Source organism: Pseudophryne corroboree, chromosome 12 (genome assembly GCF_028390025.1).
Source record: "Pseudophryne corroboree isolate aPseCor3 chromosome 12, aPseCor3.hap2, whole genome shotgun sequence".
Taxonomy (NCBI): Eukaryota; Metazoa; Chordata; class Amphibia; order Anura; family Myobatrachidae; genus Pseudophryne; species Pseudophryne corroboree.
The window spans coordinates 86,529,717-86,551,194 of NC_086455.1; the positions used below are offsets into that span (position 1 = coordinate 86,529,717).

The 21,478-nt window shown below is 42.0% G+C and overlaps 2 protein-coding genes across 16 annotated transcripts in view; both read left to right on the forward strand.

Moving 5' to 3' along the window:
• The window catches only part of LOC134980775 (protein SIX6OS1-like), a 987,982-nt gene that overhangs the window by 907,069 nt on the left and 59,435 nt on the right, over positions 1-21,478 (forward strand). The gene's annotated exons all lie outside the window — the stretch shown is intronic.
• On the forward strand, positions 18,898-21,009 carry LOC134980298 (uncharacterized). The gene is made up of 2 exons (XM_063947053.1): positions 18,898-19,105; positions 19,707-21,009. The coding sequence occupies exon 2, from the start codon at positions 19,757-19,759 to the stop codon at positions 20,408-20,410; it is 654 nt and encodes a 217-aa protein (XP_063803123.1). The 5' UTR covers positions 18,898-19,105; positions 19,707-19,756; the 3' UTR covers positions 20,411-21,009.

Consider the following 21,478-nt stretch of genomic DNA (forward strand, 5'->3'; position numbering starts at 1 on the left):
ATTGTTACTGAGCGCCCTCTGAGTATTGTATTATATATATATATATATATATATATGTGTGTGTAGATATATATATATATATATATATATATATATACACACACACACACACACACAGACACACTAGTTTTACGGACCCAGCATATACTGGGTCACCTCAGTCCCCACCCCCATGATTGGCTCCGCCCAGTTCTGGAAACCCCCCCATGCAAATCCTGCGTTTGCCACTAAAGACAGTTAGTATTTGGCATACCAGCAATCAACAGTTTCAAGTTCTTTTGTCAAGTTCTCAAATGCTGGCTCATCTCGATAAAGTACTGTACTGTCACCTCATTGGTGTATTTCTGATCATTGTGCGGATCAATCATGACATGAGGTTGTCTTCCAAAAACAAAAAACACAAATACCAAAACAAAAACTAATTTCGAAGAGGGTGATTCGTTACGTGAAGATCTGGGAGTGGTTCTGATGCTACATAACACTAGTGGCAGTATTATGTAGCATCAAGCTTTGCTCCTACTTCTAGGGGTACCATTATCTACACACAAATTTCTGCACAATTTTTTTTGCGGTAAACACAGCAGCATCCGTTGCGGCAGAAAAAGCCTCTACCCAGTTTGAGAAAACATCAGTGCACACCAATACATTACAATAATTCCTAAAGGGTGTTAACTGTACGAAGTCGTTGTGTGTTTGCAATGTAGAGTATCATGAGCATAACTCAAAAAAAAAGAAAAAAGAAACATCTCTAGAGGAGAGAAAGAAGAAGAAAATGAAAAACAAAATGTCAGGTTTGCCATTCACATATCAGTGTCTATACAAAATTTCCCTTCACCAGTATTCTCATCCTTCCTCTACCCTTTGTGCATGACAAGGCACACTGCAGTAATACTGGTGTTATCATGCTGTTGGGATATACTGGGTTCGGGCAGAACTCTGAAGGACCTAGGCATGTGGAGTTTGAACTGTAATTGGGTCCATGTATTGTACCACCCTGTGTGAACGCAAAAGATGAAGAGGAAACTGTAGAGAAACAGAATAGAGGTTGGTGACAGATGAGTTTGTAGAGATGGAGAAGATTTTATAAAAAATTGACAACTGGATTGGGCACTACGGGGAAGTGATTCTCTACTTGGTCTACTCCCCTTAAAAAAATTCTGTGTTTGTCGTATTGCTATTGGGACTATCCCAGCCATCAATCCAGTGTCCTGTCCATCCTTAGTTCATAGGGAACCCGATATCTGTGAGATGATTTCCTCTACCTGTGATGGACATGCATCTAGAACAGTGAAATGTAACATTAGTCTTCGTGGGTGTCTAACATACTTTTTACTTCCTGAGCGGGAGCACATTATATGTATATCATATCTAACAAAGCTCCTGTTAAGTTAACCAAGGGCCATTTCTGCTAGGAAAAAAGAAGCAAAAGTTTAGAGGCCCCATCTTAACCCCAGCAAGTTTGGTCAAAGGGTAATGTTGCATTTATTTTGTTCTTCCCATTAGCCAAATCTGTGTTTTCTATATGGCTTATGATTCCTTAATATATGTCCCTTGGTCCCGTCTATGTGTTTAATAATGTGGCTTGTGTTTTCTGTCTAGGGGGTCTATATTGACTATGTGTTCTACTACTCCTACAATCTCTGGCAAAATGCCCTTCCTTCCTACAAGTGTAACATATTATTGACCATTAGGGATCTGGGGTTTGGACTGATGGGTCTTTCCTGTATGTGCCAGTATACTTACCATCCTCAAACCTCTCCACCTGTTGTTCTCTGTGCCTAGCACTATTCTTGTGATGTTCAATAGCACACTCTCTAAGATTAGCTACTGTGACCCCTTTCCAATTTTGCAAAGAAGTCTGCACCCTGCCTTCAATGCATTATTGAGCCCGTCCATTAGCACAGAGACAGCCACCTCCCATTTGCCGAATTAGTGTTTACCAGTGATCTTATCCAGATGGAGAGTTTTCTATTACTGCAAAAGACAAGAAAAAAAAAAGTTTAAAAAGCTTCTAGGTCATGCGAAGTATTCATTCAATCCTTCTCATCCCGTATTAAGGGTCTGTACATAGTCCAACAAACATTTCCGAGCTCATCTTGACTAGGGGCATTACTAGGAATGAATACTTCTTATATGGTAACTGAAAGAAATACCCGGGAGTTACCCTGTCTCTGTCCGCTTTCCTACTGGCAAATACTAATGTGCGGACAGGTTTTTCTCCATTTCTGACGTTACTTTCTTGATTTTTTGTTTTATTTTTGGGTTTTACTATATATGTACATGAATGATACCATACTTACCAGTTCCACTGGTCTCAGCCACTTCCCCCGCAGGCTACTGCTCTTCTTTCACTGGTTGGATACTCCTCTGGGTGCATGAGAAATGGCTGAAAACAATCAGGTCACCTTCTCCTCCTAAATAAAACGTCAACATTCATTAGTACATATATAGGTTACAGTCATATTTTTCATATTTTTATTATTTTCTATAGTTTGTATGCTGGCCGTAACTACTTCCACATCTACATAAGGCGGTGTACTTGCATTCTCTTTTTTTTCTTCCTACTTGTTTATTGTTGCTACAAGTTCAAACAGTTCTTATATTTCCATTCTTGTCTTATATGACTTTGATTAGACATACCACCTGCAATACCTTAGGATCAAACTCACCAACCCCTCTTGCTGCCACAGGTTTAAACAATTTGTATGTCTGACCCTTTGTTTTCTGGATTTTATCAGACATATTTTAATACCTACATTCTGCAGTACCTCTGGCTCAAAGCTGCCCACCCTGGGGAATGATACCCTATCGTTGTCAGTCATACGTACCCATTCATCACAGTAAACTTCAGCATGTGGACCATATTTCCCACACATAATAAACCTTGCGGACCCTCTCGGCCGCAGTTCTGACCTTCTCGGTCCCAACTCTTCTGCCTGAACCCTGGCTACCATACGTCCCTTAGTTGAGCAACTGGCTCCCATAATTTGTGGGTGTTGCCTTCTCGGCTATTCCTACAAATACCAAAATACTCAATATAAGGTGACAGTGAAAGTTCTCAGAGCGCTTCCACCCACTCTCGCCCATGTTGGCCGTTACTACCATACACTGTCGATAGCGAAGGCGATGTACCCAACTTAGGGACCCTAATTGACCTATATTTACTGGAAGTTTTTAGGAGTAACTTACCCTTTCCAGTAAATATCTGTCAGAGATTTTCCTGAGAGAGACCAGCGAAAACTCCCAATGCACTTTTTATACACAAATCACGCTTGCGTATGCTCTACATGGCGCTAATGATACCGCAATTTTACGCAAAAGCTCGTAAAAGGGGTATCAAGTTGCGCTATATATCGCACCCACAAACGCGCGGTCCAATCGCATCGTATAGGTACTTGTTACCTATCCACCCTATGACCACTGGAATTGAATCCCAAGCTGCGAAACCTCAGCCGGAGCATATCAAAAACCTATATGGGTCACAAAATTCACAATTCCCTACCAAGCTCCTGTGTAAGTCTCCTCACGACTTACGTATTCCAATCTATACTAACGTGAGTCAGCCGCCTCACGCCTCCAAGCCTCCACTCACTTGGTGTACCACACGACGGGATCCTGAATTCCCGGGGGTTCAATACGTTCACTCTTACTTTCACTCACTCAAATATGCTTTATTTTTCTGTACAATTTTTTTTTCACGCGTTCTGATTGGCAGCTTTACCCCCAGAGGCAATACAGTTTAAGCAAAAGTTTTATACTAATCTGCTTTAGAAACCGGATAGTTATGTGCTATTGTAGAATGGCTACTGTCCCACCTTTTAACTGAACAAAAACTATCGTGTAATTTGTACTTATCGTCCGCACTCTTACGCACTTTGCGTAAACACGCGACCGTGCGTGTCTTTTATGCTGCGTGCGCAGTCCTATACTTTGTCCGAGACACGTGTACAATGTGAGCAATACTAACTATAATCGCTCACAAGCACAACCGCTAATTCTGTGTAACCTTTAACGACAAGGCCAGACCTGCGTGATGTGCTTTAGATTTACTTCCTTAAATACTGTTATTTCAAATTTACCTATATAGCAACAAATGTATCCGATTTCACACAGATCTATAATGACTGCAATAATCTATAATTTAAATGATATGATTCAGATTGGATAGCTATCTTGCAGAACATACACTGATATAAATATACACATAATTATAATAATATTATACATATGCATCATTCACTGGCCGCCTGTGAGACACCTTAAAAATATGTGCTTTTCATTGCTAAAAAAAAAGCAGTTACACAGGTTAATTTGCATTTCAATGGCTATCCTCCCTAGTAAGCAGAGTCTACAAGTCTTGGAAGAAAAAGAAAAAAAAAAAACCAAAACTCTTTCTTTCCTTTTTCTATCTGTGTGCAACCCCCCCACTTTATGTAAAGTAATTACGCACAGACAAGAAGGAAAAACCGCCCCCCAAAAAAACACTTATCTCACCATTTACTCTCACTAGGCCCAATTGAAACTATTTGTAATTGACTATGGCATGGGTTAAATAAATGCATTGGTAACTCATAAATGGTGCTTGATGTGACAAAGGAAACTGATTGTTCTAAGCAGACTGAAAATCAGCTATTTAGAAAGTGACTTTCCTAAAATGGCCACTGCTCCTCCTCCTTCCACATTCATGAGGTTTACACAAGATGGTGGACAGGCTATATCAAGGCTATGCAGCAACATTTAAATGTACTTTTAAATCTACTTAACAGATAAACAATCCAATCTGAATCAAACACAATATGACTTATTTGAACTTTGTTTTGCAACAATAAAAATACATTTTAGCATTTTAAATATTATGAGAAACATTGTCCCTTGAATTTTCATATCATCGGCTTACTGATAACACAACAGAACACACGGATATGATTTCTCAGCATCACGATGCATCCATCATAAGCTGATCGACCACAGCGTCGCGTTTGTAATGTACAGTGCATCATTAAGACCGTCATATCGCGGACGAGCCCTCATCTGTAAATACCAAATTGCTTTCTAACATATTTAAAATGCCCGCTCTAATATATATTGTAGATGCCTGCACATCTTATTACCATGTGCCATGAATATGCGCTATACATCGCAAAACACTGCATCCCATAAGAGAAAACAATACACCCACACATTATCTGAGTTCCAAAGCTCATTGATGTATATATTTGTTATTAAAAGGATATGTATTCAATATATCACAATGTACAGTATACATATAGTTACATGGTTACCATTTATACAGTAAGCAGTTAATACATACAGTTACAGGCCAGCGATACAATTACCATATCTTTCTCATATAGATTCGTCCCTCCATATCACTCTTTCTCTCTCTGTAAATAAATACAGGAACTGGCCAGACAGCATCTCGAACAGCACCCAGGGGAGGACAGAGACTCCTGTATGTCTCTTCAGCAAATGTGTTATCTAGTTTTGGGGGAGTGCACACATCTAGTCTAAGGGAGGGAACTTTCTCATTCATGATGAGTCACTAGTCTGTTCGTATGCTAACCAGATTCAGCCTTGAAGACATCCAAAGGGCTGGCCTGAGTTTCCTGTCCACCACCTGTTTGGAATGTCTATTGTCCTAATAACAGTGACTTTTAGCTTTCATACATTTAATCATAAATACTTGTTGTAATGTCCTACAACTTAATAACAAGTATCAAGTGAATCTACACATTAATCTGGTTACTTTAATACCAAATATGACAGGTCTATCTTGCTTCGTTTCAATAATACACATACATGACATTACTCCATTATATAATTTTAAATCATTATGATGTCTGGCGCTTGATATTATTATAATTATGTGCTGTATGAAATAAGTGTCAAATCCATCTCTGTGGCATGTCCGTGTAAATGTGTGTGTTACCATATATTGCTGTGCTCGCTGCGCGTATTTGCAAGCATAGTGACTTATATGTGTGGAGTCTGTATGTTCTTTCTATGTAATATTTTTGACTTCGACAATTTTTATTTATTATTTCTTTTTTGTATTGTCAGTCTACGTTTAAAATGTCAGCACCTGTTACACTGATTCTTGTATTATATGCAACTCTTTTGTGCTGTGTGTTATCTCTTTGTCAATAAAACACAATTTGCATTAAAAAAAAAGAAAAATATTACTGTGGATTAGTGACTGTTGCACTACAATTGGAAGAGTGTGTATTGATTCAATAGCTCATTTATTTATCTAAGGTAAAGAGCTAATTGACCCATTTAGGTCAATATGGACAAATCTTAGAGATTACAATATATATCGGTAGATTCAAAGTGAGGATAAGACCTTAGTGTAGTCTTGATTGGTTAAAGAAAAGGGGTAATTCATAGTAATCATTTAGCCCATTAGGGGTAAGAGTATTTAAAGTGTGGATCCAATACATTTCTCTCCTAGCAAGTTTATTTTCTAGGTCTCCACCTGTTTCCTGGAGTTTGACATGTTCGATGGATTTAAAACGTAGTTCAGATGGGTTTCCATGGTGATGTTCATTAAAATGTCTTGGTACCGTATGGTTCAAGACTTTATTTTTGATGGACCTCACGTGTTCTTGAATTCTTATTCGTAGCGGTCTCTTTGTCCTCACGATATATTTGAGACCACAGCTGCATTCTAGAAGGTAGATGACATTAGTAGTGGAGCAGTTCATCATTTCTTTTATAGTGTACATTTTAGTGCAATCCGCATTACTGAAACGTTTGGTGTCTTTGTGTGTGTATTTACAGATACAGCAGTGATTGCATTTAAAAAAGCCTTTAATTTCAGACCTTCAGGTTGGTTCACTCCTTGTGTGCAGTGGTTTTAGCATGCTAGGTGCTAGTATCTCTTTCAGATTGCGGGCTCTTCTAAAGATAATCTTAGGTTTGTCCGGTAATACGTCCTTAAGGATACTGTCCATTTTCAGTATGTTCCAATGTTTATTGAGAGCACTTTTGATATGGTTCTCTCCCACATTATATGAAGTGATGAAGTCTAGGTTCCTACTTCTGTCATTACTCTTGTTCTTGTATGTCAGAAGGTCACTCCTGACCTGAAATAAAAAGGATGTCAGAAACGTTGGGAAATTAAAGAGAACTTCATACCAATATCAAGAAAAAAGGGATGAATGGACAACACTACCGCTCAAATCACAAAGACAACACTGGAGGAAAGAAAACCTCCCTAGGCAAAACGGACTGAACACAAGAAATAGATTTACACCCCTGAATCGCTTAAACTCCGAAACGGACAGTGATTGTTTATCCCCGAGCACTCCACGTTGGAGAGACCGCTACAAGAAACACACCATCAAAGAAAGTGTACATACAGCCTCACCCTTGAAAAGACCTTCAAGAGAGGAAGAAGAGGTAGACGAGCAGGAAAATCAAAATGTGAAAAAAAGAAACAGATATTAATATCAGAAGTGGAACTGAAAGATAAAGGCATTTTCAATTTGTCCAGAAAAGAATTTACGAATTCAGAAATCTCATTATTAAGTAAGGGACTTTCATTTGCTCCAGCTACTAAACCAAAGAATTTTCAATTATATATTGATCTCAGTAAATACATCAGGAAACTGACATTACAAAGACATTTTACAAGGAAAGAAATCACGCAGTTTACACCCTCTAATGTCGTAGAGAACAAATCTGGACTGAAAAACAAATCCAAATACTATCCCCTTGAGTCCAAAAGTAGCCAGATAGAAATGTTTTTCGAACTTGTGAAGAAGGACCTGTGCAAAGAACAACTACCCATGAAGATCCAATCAAATTTGACGAACACTGAGAAAAATGCCATCAAAAGCATCAAAGAAGACACAACAATCGTGAGGATTATGAAAAGGAAGCAAATAGACTGCTCAGCAGTGATGAAAATTTCTACAGAAAACTTGAAGGAGATCCCACATTGGAATTTGTATCAGAACGAAGAGATGTAGAGAAAGGTATCATTAGTAAGGACGAATACCAGCTCATGATTAGCAATTATCCCACGATCCCTGTCTTCTACTTTCTCCCAAAGATACATAAATGCCTCAAAAATCCACCATGCCGACCTATTGTCGCGGGCATAGAGTCCCTTACGGCAGCAACATCAGAATATGTGGAAGTTTTTTTACACAAATATGTTGTCACTTTAGAATCATACGTCAAAGACACTACGGCTATTTTACAAAGTCTTGAGCACTTCAAATGGCAAGATCACTTTAGATGGGTCACTATTGATGTACAATCATTGTACACTACTATCACCCACATAAAAGGAATACACTCATGCAGAGAATATCTTCTTCAGGATCCAGACCTAACACCCGAACACAGAGACTTTATCTGTGTACTGATAGAATTCATTCTAAAACATAACTATTTCAAGTTTCTGGACAACTTTTTTCTTCAAAAATGTGGGACAGCAATGGGGACAGTTTTCGCACCAAGTTTTGCGAATCTACACATGGGCAGCTGGGAAACAAAAAACATATACCAGAATAACCCATTCAAGACTGACATTGTTCTATACCAAGGGTACATAAACGACATCTTAATTTATAATATTTAATTTAATGTTAAATTTTTTTAATTTATATTTTTTATTGTATTTTTTTAAAGTATATATATTTTTCTATATATTTTCTTATTATGCTATAGGATATATATAGTGTACTTGCTTTTCTTTGTACAATCGATTTTTATTAAAGATTTTCAAAGACATAAACAAAGAAGAACACAGACATATTCAAATTTAGAAACATTGATACAAATAAAGTATGTAGTCACAGATCTAAATGTAAAAATGCTTAGTGCAAGGATAGCAAGCCAGCAGAGAAATAAAGAACCTTCAAAGACAGCATCAACTAAGTGGGCTGGCACATAGAGCACAACATCTAAGGAGCGGGAGATACTGTAATACAATATCGTAGGGAGGCCATGGTGTGCCTGCTGTGGGCTGCACTGTGCATCAACAATAAAATGTGTTCTTTATAATAAGAAATATAAAAACTAAAGAGAACCAGGGAAAGGTAGCCATTAGGCATTGAGGAAAGAAGCAAGGAAAAGTGGGAAGGAAGAAAAAGAGAGAAGGGGACAAGAGAAAGTAAGAGGTAACACTTATTGAGGTATACAAACAGAGCTACAGGGATATTAACTGCTTTCCAAGGGAGTGGCTAAGTAGGCCTGGGAGGTCTTGTAATCCAACCAAGGGAGCCAAGTAGAATCAAATTCACTAGACTTGCCTATCGATGAAAGAAACAAGTCTTCCATTCTCATAAAATAGTCCAGTTCAGCGAACCATGCACGACATGTAGGGGGGAGGTGGGACCTCCACATGGCCAGGATTACAGCATGTGCTGCATTGCTGAGATGATGCAGTAATGAGTGTTTGTATTGGGACACTGGAATATTAGAGTGATTAATAAGCCAAAATGCAGGGTCAGACGGAATCTGAATTCTAAGAATGTCCTGAGAAATGAGTACAACCTCCCGCCAAAATGGTTGGATCATGGAGCAAGTACACCAAATGTGTAAGAGGGAGCCAGTTGTGGAGGAGCAACGCCAGCAGTGAGCTGGCGAGGAGGGATACATAGCGTGGAGGAGGGAGGGGTGTCTATACCACCTTGTCACAACTTTGTATTGTGTCTCCCGGACCTGGACGCAGACAGATCTCAAGTGAGTTTTTAAGAAAATTCTTTCCCAATCTCTAGGTGATAAGGAAATTCCCAAGTCCCTCTCCCAGGCCACAGCAAAGGGCGAGGTATCGACAGGTCGGGAATGGCAAACAATTTTATATAGCGTGGAAATAGTGTGTGCGGGTCTAGGGTTGCAACGCAAAGCTTCTCAAATAGGGTCAACTCCCTGGTGGCGCTGTGAAGTCTAGCATTAGTTGTCAAGAAGTGCCTTATTTGTAGGAACTTCCAAAAGTCCTGTTGGAGGATGTCCCACCTCGCCCTCAAGTCTGCGAACTGTTTGACTCCAGTCGCCGACACCATCTGGCCGACCCTGAACAATCCTGTAATAGCCCATTGTGAAAAGTGGGTGGGGTTAACACCCGGTGAAAAATCAGGGTTGGTCAGAAAGGATGTCAAGGGGCCGAATTTAGATGAGATGTAGGGAAGACCCCGTAGTGTTTTCCAGGCGGCTAGCGTGGGAGTAATAGTGGGATAGGGGAGGAGTAACCTCGGAAAGGAGGGGAGCCAAGGGAATATTTCTGGGGATTGCTGCACGTACAGGCCCTCCAGTACCACCCATTGTTTGAACTCGCGACTTCTCATCCAATCTATAATTCTACTTAGAAGAATGGCATGGTAATAATGTTTTATATCAGGAAGTTTGAGGCTGCCATTTTCGATTGATTTAGTCAAGTGGGAGCGTTTAAGTCTAGGTCTCCTCCGTTGCCAGATAAACTGTTGGATCAATCGCGAGATGGATCGGAACCAGGACTCTGGGATGCGTATCGGGAGGGCCTGCATTACATACAATAGTTTAGGAAGGGTATTCATCTTAACTATATTTATCCTCCCAAACCAAGATAGATATTTCATATTCCATCTAGAGTAGTCATTCCGAATTGTTTGCAAAAGAGGCAAATAATTTAACAGGAACAGCTGGGACTCACTAGCGGACAGCTTAGCACCGAGGTATGTTATATGAGAAGATTGCCATGAGAAGGGGAAAGAACGTTTAAGGTACATTATGGACTCTGTAGGGGTGGGAATATTAAGAGCGCTAGATTTAGAGTAATTAATTTTGAAGTTGGAAAGTTGTCCAAAGAGGTCAAGCTCGTCCATCAGGTGTGGTAAGGAGTCAGTGGGGTGGGATACTATGGCTAAGAGGTCATCGGCAAACAGTGCTAATTTGTACTCTCCATCTCCCACAACAAAACCCCTGATGTCATGATTAGCTCATATGGCTCTAGTTAGCACTTCAATACAGAGCACAAAGATCAACGGAGATAGTGGGCAGCTTTGCCTAGTGCCGTTGCTTATGGTGAATGGTTCAGATAGGGTGCCATTTATGCGTACCTTTGCAGTCGGAGAGTCGTAGAGGGCTAGTATCCAAGCAAGTGCGTTGGGACCTAAGCCAATGTGCTCTAAAATTGAGGTCATAAATTTCCAACTGACCCTATCAAATGCCTTTTCGGCATCAGTAGAGAGTAGGATAGTGGGAGTAGAACTGTAGGAAGCTAAGTGGATAAGATTAAGAATTTTGGTTGTATTGTCTTTAGCCTCTCGGCCCATAACAAAACCAACCTGGTCATTGTGAACTAAGAGAGGGATCAGCTTCTTTAATCTATTGGCCAGGATCTTGGCGTAGATCTTAAGATCCACATTCAGGAGGGAAATGGGCCTATAACTGGAACAAACCGAAGGGTCTTTGCCCTGTTTTGGTATCACCGAAACATGGGATTCCAGAGAATCACGGGAAAAATGAGAGCCAGATGAAATTGAGTTAAATGCTCTAAGAAGTAGGGGAATCAGTCTATCCTTAAACACCTTATAGTATGCAATAGTGAAACAGTCAGGGCCAGGGCTTTTTCCGGACGGCATAGAGGAAATGGCGTGATCCAGTTCTTGGGCAGTGAAAGGGGCTTCCAGCAAGCTAAGTTTCGAGGGCTGGAGAACGGGATACTCTATGGACCACAGATAGTCCCTTATTTTTTGGAGTGAAAGGTGGGAGTCTGCACCTTGGGGGGCACTTTATAAGTTGTAGAGCAAGGCGTAAAACTGTGCAAAGCACGCGCCAATCTCAGGTGATTTAAATTTGGGGACTCCTTTGGCATCCTTCACAGAGCTAATAAACGAAGCCGAGTGTTGAGCATGTAAAGCCTGAGCTAGGACTCGGACAGGTTTATTACCCCACTGATATTTCCAGTTACATTTACGGATGGAGAGAATTATATTATCAGACAGGAGTTTATTCAACTGTGAGCGGGCTTCCGTCAATTCTACGAGGGTCCTATCTGACAATGATGCCTTGTGAGAGGTCTCGAGGGCGTGAATCCTAGTTAGAAGACCTGAGATCAGAGACTGCCTCTGCTTCTTCTTATAAGTGCCTAGTTGGATCAGCTTGCCCCGGAGTACACACTTATGTGCCTCCCACACAGTTAGGTGAGAGACATCGCCTGTATCATTCGTGGCAATATAATCGTCTATAGCCTTATCTAAGGCATCTTTACAAAGTGTGTCATAGAGAAGAGACTCATTGAGTCTCCAGGTCCATTGTTTATGGAGACCGTGAGGGAGATCTAGAGTCAACGTCACCGGAGCGTGATCTGACCAGGTGATAGAGCCGATAGTGGCATCTATGAGAAGCTGGAGGTGTCTATGGCTAAGGAACAAGTAATCTATATGGGAATAAACCCGATGGGGGTGTGAATAGAAGGAATAGTCATGTCCCGAGGGGTTGAGGGTTCTCCAGGAGTCAGCTAGTTGTTGTGTATGAAGTAAACATTTGATATGGCGATATTTAGATGCAACAAATCTAGAGGTTTGGGATGATGTGTCAGTACGGGGGTCCAAAGTCCAATTGAAGTCCCCACCCAAAACAGTAATGCCTTGGAACAGAGAGTCCAATCACGGGAGATGGGAATTGAAAAAAGATAATTGGGCCTGGTTTGGGGCATACATCACTGCAAAAGTGAACAGTTGTTCAAAGAGTTTACAAGTCAAGAGGAGGAGCCTACCCAGAACCACCCTATGTGTGGATACATCAGAAATGCATAAATCCTTGGAGAAAATAATAGCCACTCCCTTGGGCTTGCTACCTGAGGTATTGCTGTAATATGCCATGGGGAAATAGCGACTGGTAAGAGAGGGATTACGAATTCCAACTTTAAAATAGGTCTCCTGCACTAACGCAACATGTGCCCTTTCAGACCTCAGTAAGCGTAAAAGGCTAGATCTCTTCTCCGGCGTGTTAAGACCACGCGCATTAAGGGACAGCACTTTAATCCTCCCAGGGGTGCTCATGGTGGAGTGAAATAGAGCAAATTTCTATAAACCTGAAAGTGGAAGGAGAGAAAAGGGGGAGGAAGAAGAGTAGGCGTGGAAAACGAGACAAAGAAAAATAAAATACAACAACAATGTAATATCAGAAAAAGACCCGCAGGAGAGAGACTGAACCGTAGTACTTTCAGCCTCCCCACCGACATTAAGCCAAGGGCGGGTTCGATGGGGGAATGGGAGTGAACTGCGCCAGGAACCACCGTAAAAAAATACGCCCGAAACCGACACAAAAAGAAAGGAAAAAATCCTGCAATAAGAGGACTGGACGGCGGGCAGCAGGGGCAGCAGAATGATCTACAGCTCCCACCACCAACCGACCAGCCCAAGTAAACAAATTAGTTAGTTAGTAATAATATCCCTCAACAGTCTGAGATTTAATGAGAAGCGTATGTGAGAACTCTTGTAGAAGAAGAAATACCCTCCAACACTGTAGTAGTAGTATGAGTCTCTTGAAATAAGCAAAAACAATAACACTAAACAGAAGAGACCTCAGAACAAATCAGACTTGGAGGGGGAAGCGGTCGGTTGGCTTCTCTTCACGGCGCCGCGTACCTCATGCCATGGTTGTAGGTCAGGAGCACTTTCAGGGAGAGGGACATCAGGGAGAGGAAACTCCCAATCTGGAATGTCTAACGGAGGTAGACCTAGTGAAGAGCAGAACGAGGAGAGGACTGCATGAGAGGACAGGGTGAACCATTTTCCAGAGGAACAAGCCTGGAGGTTAAAGGGGAAACCCCATCGATACCGCAGTTGACGTTTCCGCAGTTCGTCTGTTAGGGGTTTCAAGGATCTCCGTTGCTGGAGCGTGTACCAGGAAAGATCTTTATAGAGGCTGATATCGGAGCCGTTGAAATCAATTTTGGCCAGTTGACGGGCTTTGGACATGACCTCCTCTTTCTGGGAGAAATAATGGAGCCGGCAAATGACGTCTCGGTGCCTGTTGGTGGTGAGGCCTCTCGGTCGAAGGGCTCTGTGGGCTCTGTCAAAAGTGATAACGTTGTCTGAATCTTTATTCAAGAGTTCGTTAAATATCTTGGTCAGGGCATCCACTAACCCAGACTGTGAAACGTCTTCCGGGAAACCGCGGATGCGAATATTATTCCGTCTGCCTCTGTTGTCGATATCCGTCATTCTAGACTGTAAAGCATAGATTTCCTTGGAATGAGCAAAGATGGAGTCTCAACAAGGACATACAGGAGACATTGGCCTCTTGGTCTTCTTCCAGATTCATTAATCAATCAGACAGGTGTGAGATTTCACTTTTAATGGAGGCGAGCTCATTCCTAATGGTGTATTGAAGGTCTTGCTTAGTAGGGAGTGACTTCATGAAGGTCAGAATTTCCCGGAGGTCCCGGCCTCCCGCTGTTACAGGGTCAGCCATGTCGTCAGGCGGATTTGAGATCAAGGTGGCAGAGGGAGATGTCGGGGGGCGGGGTGAAGAATGGCTCTCCATCTGTGGGGATGTCGTTGGATGAAGGAAAGGCCTCAGGTCTGTTTGAGATCTCGTGGTTTTTTGAGATCGGTTGTTGTTGCTCCGTTTAGAGGATTTCGAGGTACGCCTCATACTCCGGGGAGATAGCAAGGAGGGTTTTTGCAATAAGCTCAAGATACGTCCGAATTAAGAAGATACACAGAACAGCATGGCTCCCAGGGAGCGGTCACTCCCCGTGGCCTGGTCTCAGGCGATCATCAGGTGGCATCACGTAGAATAATGGAGGACGAGAGCACAAGGTATTGCATCACTGCGTGGAGCAGCAGCGTTGGCAGCTTGTGGCAAAGCTACGGGGAGCTCTGAAGGAGGGGGCATCAATTAGTGGAGGGATGTAATGAGGGAGGCAGAGGGCCTCTATAGGGGGGGAGAGGGATCTGGAGTAGGCACCGGGGTGTGGGATTCACCTGGCGGAGAGGAGATCTGTGTAGCACTCCCAGGACACAGGGCGATCCGCAAGGGAATCACACCTGCGCAGTCCCGGGTTGGGCAACTACAGTGCCCGGTATAAACAGTGTGCAGGGCCGAGCATAACCGTGGGCCGCGGCTGATGGGCCCTAATGAGAACGGTTTCCGCTCAAGAGGGTGAGAAGGGGCCGTGCAGGGTGCGTGGGGGGTAATAGGGTAGCAGGTGGAGTCGTCCAGAGTACGGGGCTACAACCCCAGGGGACGGCTGCATGTGGACAGAGGACAGAGGGCCGCTGTAGGTCCGGTGGCCTGTCTGCAGCAGGTGAGGGATCGTTCTGACAGGAGGTCGCAGGAAGGGGAGAGGAGAGCAGCTCATGCAGGCTGGGGCGGTGGGTGAAGCTCACCTGGTCTCCGAGGGGCACCGCCGTCGGAACGCCGCCGCTTCCTCCTCCGTCACTCGCGATCCAAGATGGCTGCTGCCCGGGCTCCGGGGCTCCCAGCCCGGCTTCAGCCGGGTCTTTCCCTCTGCTCGAGCAGCGTCCGCAGTGCAGGCGGAGAAAGTCAGCAGCGGGGGGAAGATGCAGGTACGTCCGTTAGGCGTTCCAAGAGAGCGCACCACGCGGGGGGTTGTCCACAAATTGAGGCCCCGGCTTGCAGGCAGCGAGCAGTCCGCAGGAGCCAGAATACCGGCTCCCCGACTCTGCAGCACCAGCTCACTACCTGACAGACTACTTACTGCCTCAGAACTGGGCTCAGAATATAAAAAGCGGGTAGGAAGGGGCTACAAATAGCAGTAAAAACTCCCATTAACAGGGGAGCTCATGCAGGGTGCTGCCAGCTAGATCAGCCTCTAGGTCACGCCCCCATACTTGTTTTTTAATATATGTAATGCATGCACATTCCATTAATTCATTATGTCACTTCACCTCTATACAATGTATTTGATGTTTTTACACTGGGCCGCAGAAAAATGGCGTCACTTCCTTGTAATGAAGTACGTTTTTGATGCCCATTTAAACTGTTTGCCAGTCCATATCTGTCATGCAATTCCCGACACTAGGAGCTCCAGTGCCGTTGATGCGGCCGCACGAGTTCCCGCGTGTGCGCAAAGTATGCACGGACATCTATCCCCCGCACGGGTGCGTCCACACATGCGCGGGGATCGATGCCGTTAACGCGGTAACACGAGAGCTCGCGCATGCGTGACGCACAGGCACATGGGCCGGAACTATACTAGATAATCTCGCGGGAGTTACCTTCCCGCACATGCGCACCTAAAAATGCGGGGAAAATCCCGATCCCGTCCATGCGCACATCATGTTCATTTCCTTAATGAGCCATTACTCTCCTATAAATAACCAACCCTTGCAGGGTACCCCAATTACCCCTTGATGAAGTCCTAGAAAACTATTTAAAGGATGAAACACGTTGGGCAGCGAATCCACTCCTCCAGGAGGAACTCAGATAAGCTTTTAAAGCAAGTTTTTATTGTACGAGTCCAATTTATATGTACGGTTACTTTTATGTCATGTTTATATTAAAATTTTAAAAACTACTACACTATGGGCTCTCCTTCCCGACTTTGGGAGAGTCTATTTCACTATTAAGGGTCCCCATTGTGAACCATAGAAGAAGAATATCAGAAAGAACCCACTGTATGCAAGAACATAAAGACCGGAGGGTACTTATTTTTAAACTATCACATGGGCCAATATTTACTAATATTCGTGTTTGAGTCGGTTTGTGTAGTATTTAAACTCGTTTTGTATCGGGTGCAATTTCATGCAACTTTTTAAATCCATATACGCAAAGTTACGAAGCAGTCGACTTTATGGTTGTCGTGTTTTCCGATGTCGATGCCAGTCGGGTTTTTTTTTGGCACATTTACGGCCGTCATTGTCGTTTGCGTACGTGTTTTTGTTGTATTTGCTGTTTTTTTTCCTAAGTTAAACGCGGCAGGGTTTTTTTTTTTCCCGCTGCCGCATTTTCACTTTCAGTTTCGATTTTCATCCCCGTTCGTGATTGGTTGTGTTTCAGATGGTAGGAGTGTCTGAGCGCAACCATATAAATACGCCCCAAACCGTCCGCACCTCGTGGGTTTAGTTAGTGGTGAGGAGGAGGGAGGTTGTGGTGTGGAGGTAGGTGAATTTGTGGTTTGGTGAGGAGCGTTGGTAGCGATTTCTGAGTGTGGTATTGTGTTTGAAAGTCGTCTTGTCATTCTTGTTGTCTTGTATTTTGTGGTTTTGTCTCATTTTTAGTCCAAGTTATTTTTCTTTATAGTCCCTTGTCTGTGTGTGTGTGTGTGTGTGTGTGTGTGTGTGTGTGTGTGTGTGGGTGTGTGTGAGTTGTGTAGTGGTAGTGGAGGAGTGTGTTGTTTGTCTTTTTTTTCCCTGTGTTAACTGTTTAGACACACAATTATGTGTGACTCAGAGGTGGGTGAGGTGGAGGGTGTGAGTGAGGGGGAGGAGGTCGGTCAGGTGGAGGAGGTGAGTGTTAGTGAGGTGGAGGAGGTGGGTGAGGTTGCTGCAGCAGCCTCAAGTGATAGTGACAGTCAGAGTGCTCTGCAGCCACGCACCACTACTAAGACTGGGCGGAATGTAAAGTTTAGTTTTGCTGAAAATGTGGCATTGGTGCGTGAGCTGATGAAGTATCAGAGGCAGCTATTTGGCCCTGAGTCCGCCAAGGTGCCAACACGGAGGAAGATGGTGTTGTGGGCGAAAGTTGTTGCTGCTGTCAATAGTGAGGGGGTGGTCAAGCGGATGGAGGACATGTGCCGCAAACGGTACTAAAGTGACGTGTCAAGTCCAAAATGGCCAAGGAGGCCAAGTCGGCTCGGAAAACCGGTGGTGGGCAGCCCTATATTGCAAGTTATCTGGAGTATGATGAGCCCATGCGGAGTGTAATTCCTCCAGAAGTTGTCTCTGCAACCCATGTCCGGGATTCAGATAGGCCCAGGAAGAATGGTGAGCATGTGTATTTGCATTTACATTCTATGTTGTTGTTTTTTTAAATGTGTGTCATGTGACGTTACATATTACTCCCATCTTCAAGTGTGTGTCAGCAAATACATTGTTTTGGTTAATGTTTTATACAATAGCCAATGTAACATCTTACTTTATTGTATGTCATGTGTTTTTCTGACAGATATTTTGCATGTGTAGTTTGGACTTTGTGTGTCTCTGAATTGTCCTGCAATAATGTTTTCCTTTTGGCCGATTTTTAATTTAAAATTGTGACTATGTTTTATATTTAAGTGATCCATGTGCAATGTTTTAAAAACAGTGGTTGTCATGTTAGAGGCTGGAGGGAGTACTGGAAAGTGGTTTGGAAACCACTTACATGTGTAGTGTCATTATTAGATAATGTTAATTATTTAATTAAATTACCAATATTTTTTTTTTTGCTTGTATTTGTACCGTGACACCACACTGCAGTGTAATTTTTTTTAAAAATTGCTACATTTTGTTTTGGCTCATATAGTGGTAATGTGTCTTTGGAGTGCCACATCACAGAGCAATTTATATATTGCATCTGTAATACTTATCCTTTCAATATAAAATGTGTGGTTTTTTTTTTCGTTTTTTTTTTCTTTAACTTGTGGCTTATGTCAGTGTCCTGTACATGTTTTCCTGTGTTGATGTTGCCATAGTGCATATGTGTTTTGGTCAATGTTTTTAGTTTTTTATTTTTGTTTTTCCGGTCCTTATGTTTTTTATAAATATAAAACAAGCATTTCTTCAAGAATAAATGTTTGTAAGCATAATGGGTGGATGTATACACAATAGCATGATAAAAATGTTTTTTTCTTTTACACAGTGTTAGAAAAAAGCAGTACTACTTGTCGGCTAGTAACTCCTATCACATCTGATGATGATGACGCTGCGGAAGCAGGTAAAGTGTCCATTGTAGTATAGGGTATGCTTGTAAAGGAATGGCCATAACAAAATTGCACTTTCATTAAAAGGTCCATCAAAAGAAGTATGGAGCAGCAGAAGTGGTACTTCTGAAAGACATCACCACAAAAAACCTGTGGCCGAAAAGAAAGCAAGGTCGTATGTCCCGGCCCAAACACAGCAGGCTACCCCGCCACGAAGATTATCATCCGTATGTTCTGTCCCCCCACTCCAAATTTTGGACACACCTCCAAGACGTCATCCACACTCCCCTCATCTTGATTGTGAGTATCAAACTGAAAAAAATGTGAAAAATTTCAGAACGTAATCAAAATATTTCATTACCGCATTAAGTCAAAACACATCAAAAACTTAAATACTTACCGCAGTAAGTAAAAGCTTAAATGTAATCCAAGCTAAATGTCCTTGTCCACATCCAGTAAAGATATGTATGTCCACTTGAGCCATACAGTATGACATTGTGTGTAAGATGCTGCAACAAAAAAGCATGTTGGTTTTATTGCAAAAAGTAAGGTTGTTTTTCCACATTTCACATGTGTGTTTCAGGTAACATTGCAAAATACATATAAAAACATTACTATGTTTGTTTGAACAAAGCTATAAGGTAACACATTATGTATTCCAATGTGTTTTTATGGTGGAGTATGCGTGAGCTACAATAAAACTAAAGTGTTTGCTTTCACAATAAAGTAACCAGACACATTTGCCACAAACAGGCATATGTATGTATTTAAGCTATGAGTGATGATGTTGCTAGGCAGAATAGTTGTAAGCAACAGTGAATCACATGTGTTCCATGTGTAGTGATTTGTTTACATTTCTCAAACATATGGATAGCTAACGGAGATTTGTTTAACATTTCAGCTTCTAGTCCTGGGAACAGCATCCCTCCGCAACAACAGCAACACAGTGACATGGAGGAGACAAACATCTTAGAAATGCAGCCATTAATGCAAGGAATGAGCCCCCCAACACCTGTGAGTACACCACCACAGCAAAGCACACCACCACCACAACACAGCCCAACAACACCAGGAACACAAGGCCCTGATCAGGTGTTTTGGACCACTTGGGCTAGACAGCAGTCCACTAATGAAGATTGCCTGCGTAAGCAGACACAAATGTTTGCAAGCCTACCATCTCACCTCAGAAGAATATCAAGAAATCTGAGTAGACAAAATGAACAAACAACCAGAATAGGCAATACCATGGAACTCATGCGTACAGACATTACACAGGTCATGGGCAACTTACAGTGCATAATGGAAGAAAAGCACAGACAACAGCAAAGTTATATGAGCATTTTTCAAAACAATCAAAAGATTAATGAAAGTTTATTCCGAATAGTAGACAATCAAAATACTGCTACACGTGAACTCAATGCCACCCTCACTAACCTGAATGAAACACTCAGATGCATGCACCAACAGCAAACAAGCAGCAGTTCTGGTACGACTACTTCAAATATCATGCCAGTCTCATCACCACCAAGACTCTCCACCAGAACACGACAACATGACAGTGCTAAAGGCAAAGGGCAGGACAAGCAGCCACCAAAAGAAACGTGAAAAAAATACAAGTTAGACATTTGTGATAAGTAACTCAAAATAGTTAGTAAGTGTATTTTTGGCGAAAAATATATAACACTTAGCTCCTTGACACTTTTTTCAACATCATTAATTATAAGTGCTACAAACAAAAACAAAAAATTTGTACGCACATTTATTCTTTACCATTTTTTTTTGTATTGGAGGAGGGAAATGTTGATGGAGCCACACATACATGTTAGCAGGAAGTAAACTGACCACTTGATTTTTTTTTCTAATCATTACTCTTTCTAGATTCCAATCATTCTCTTTTCCTGCAGACAATCCAAATTACAATGTTATTGATACATATTTTAGCTTTCTTCTCTATTCAACATTACAAGAAGAACACAATTGAGTTGCGTATAAAGCTTGTAATATGTTGGCTTTGTTTTGTTTTAAAAACATTGACAAAATGAATGTCAGTATTGTTGGGACATGTTTGTGTGTGTTAAAAATTAGTAAGAATGTTTTTACACATGATGGTGAAACAAACAAATATGTACTTTTACATCAAAAATCAAAGAATGTGTATAATAATGTATATGTGTGGCAAACTGTGTATTTACTTACACATCATCAAGTTTACAGCATCAAACATTAGGAAATTAATTATTCCTGATTACAGTAAGTTTGTGTGTCTTAAATATGATGGTGCATCACACATAGGGACACATGTATTCCTCAAGGCTAACATATTATATGTTGAGGAGTGTTTTTTGGGAACACAGGTTCTCAAACTCGGCCCTCAGGAACCCACACAGTGCATGTTTTGCAGGTCTCCTCACAGAATCACAAATGACATAATTAGCTCCACCTGTGAACCTTTTAACATATGTCTGTGAGTAATTCATACACCTGTGGTTCTACTGGGTTACGTGAAAAACATGCACTGTGTGTGGTCTTGAGGGCCGAGTTTGTGAACCTGTGCATTAGGACATTACACACAATGATAAAGTGAAATACTAAATGGATTATGTGGGCTTGTAAGAAATTAGCACTGCAAGTTTACGATCACTTATCCTGACTTAATGCATGCCACTCATAGGA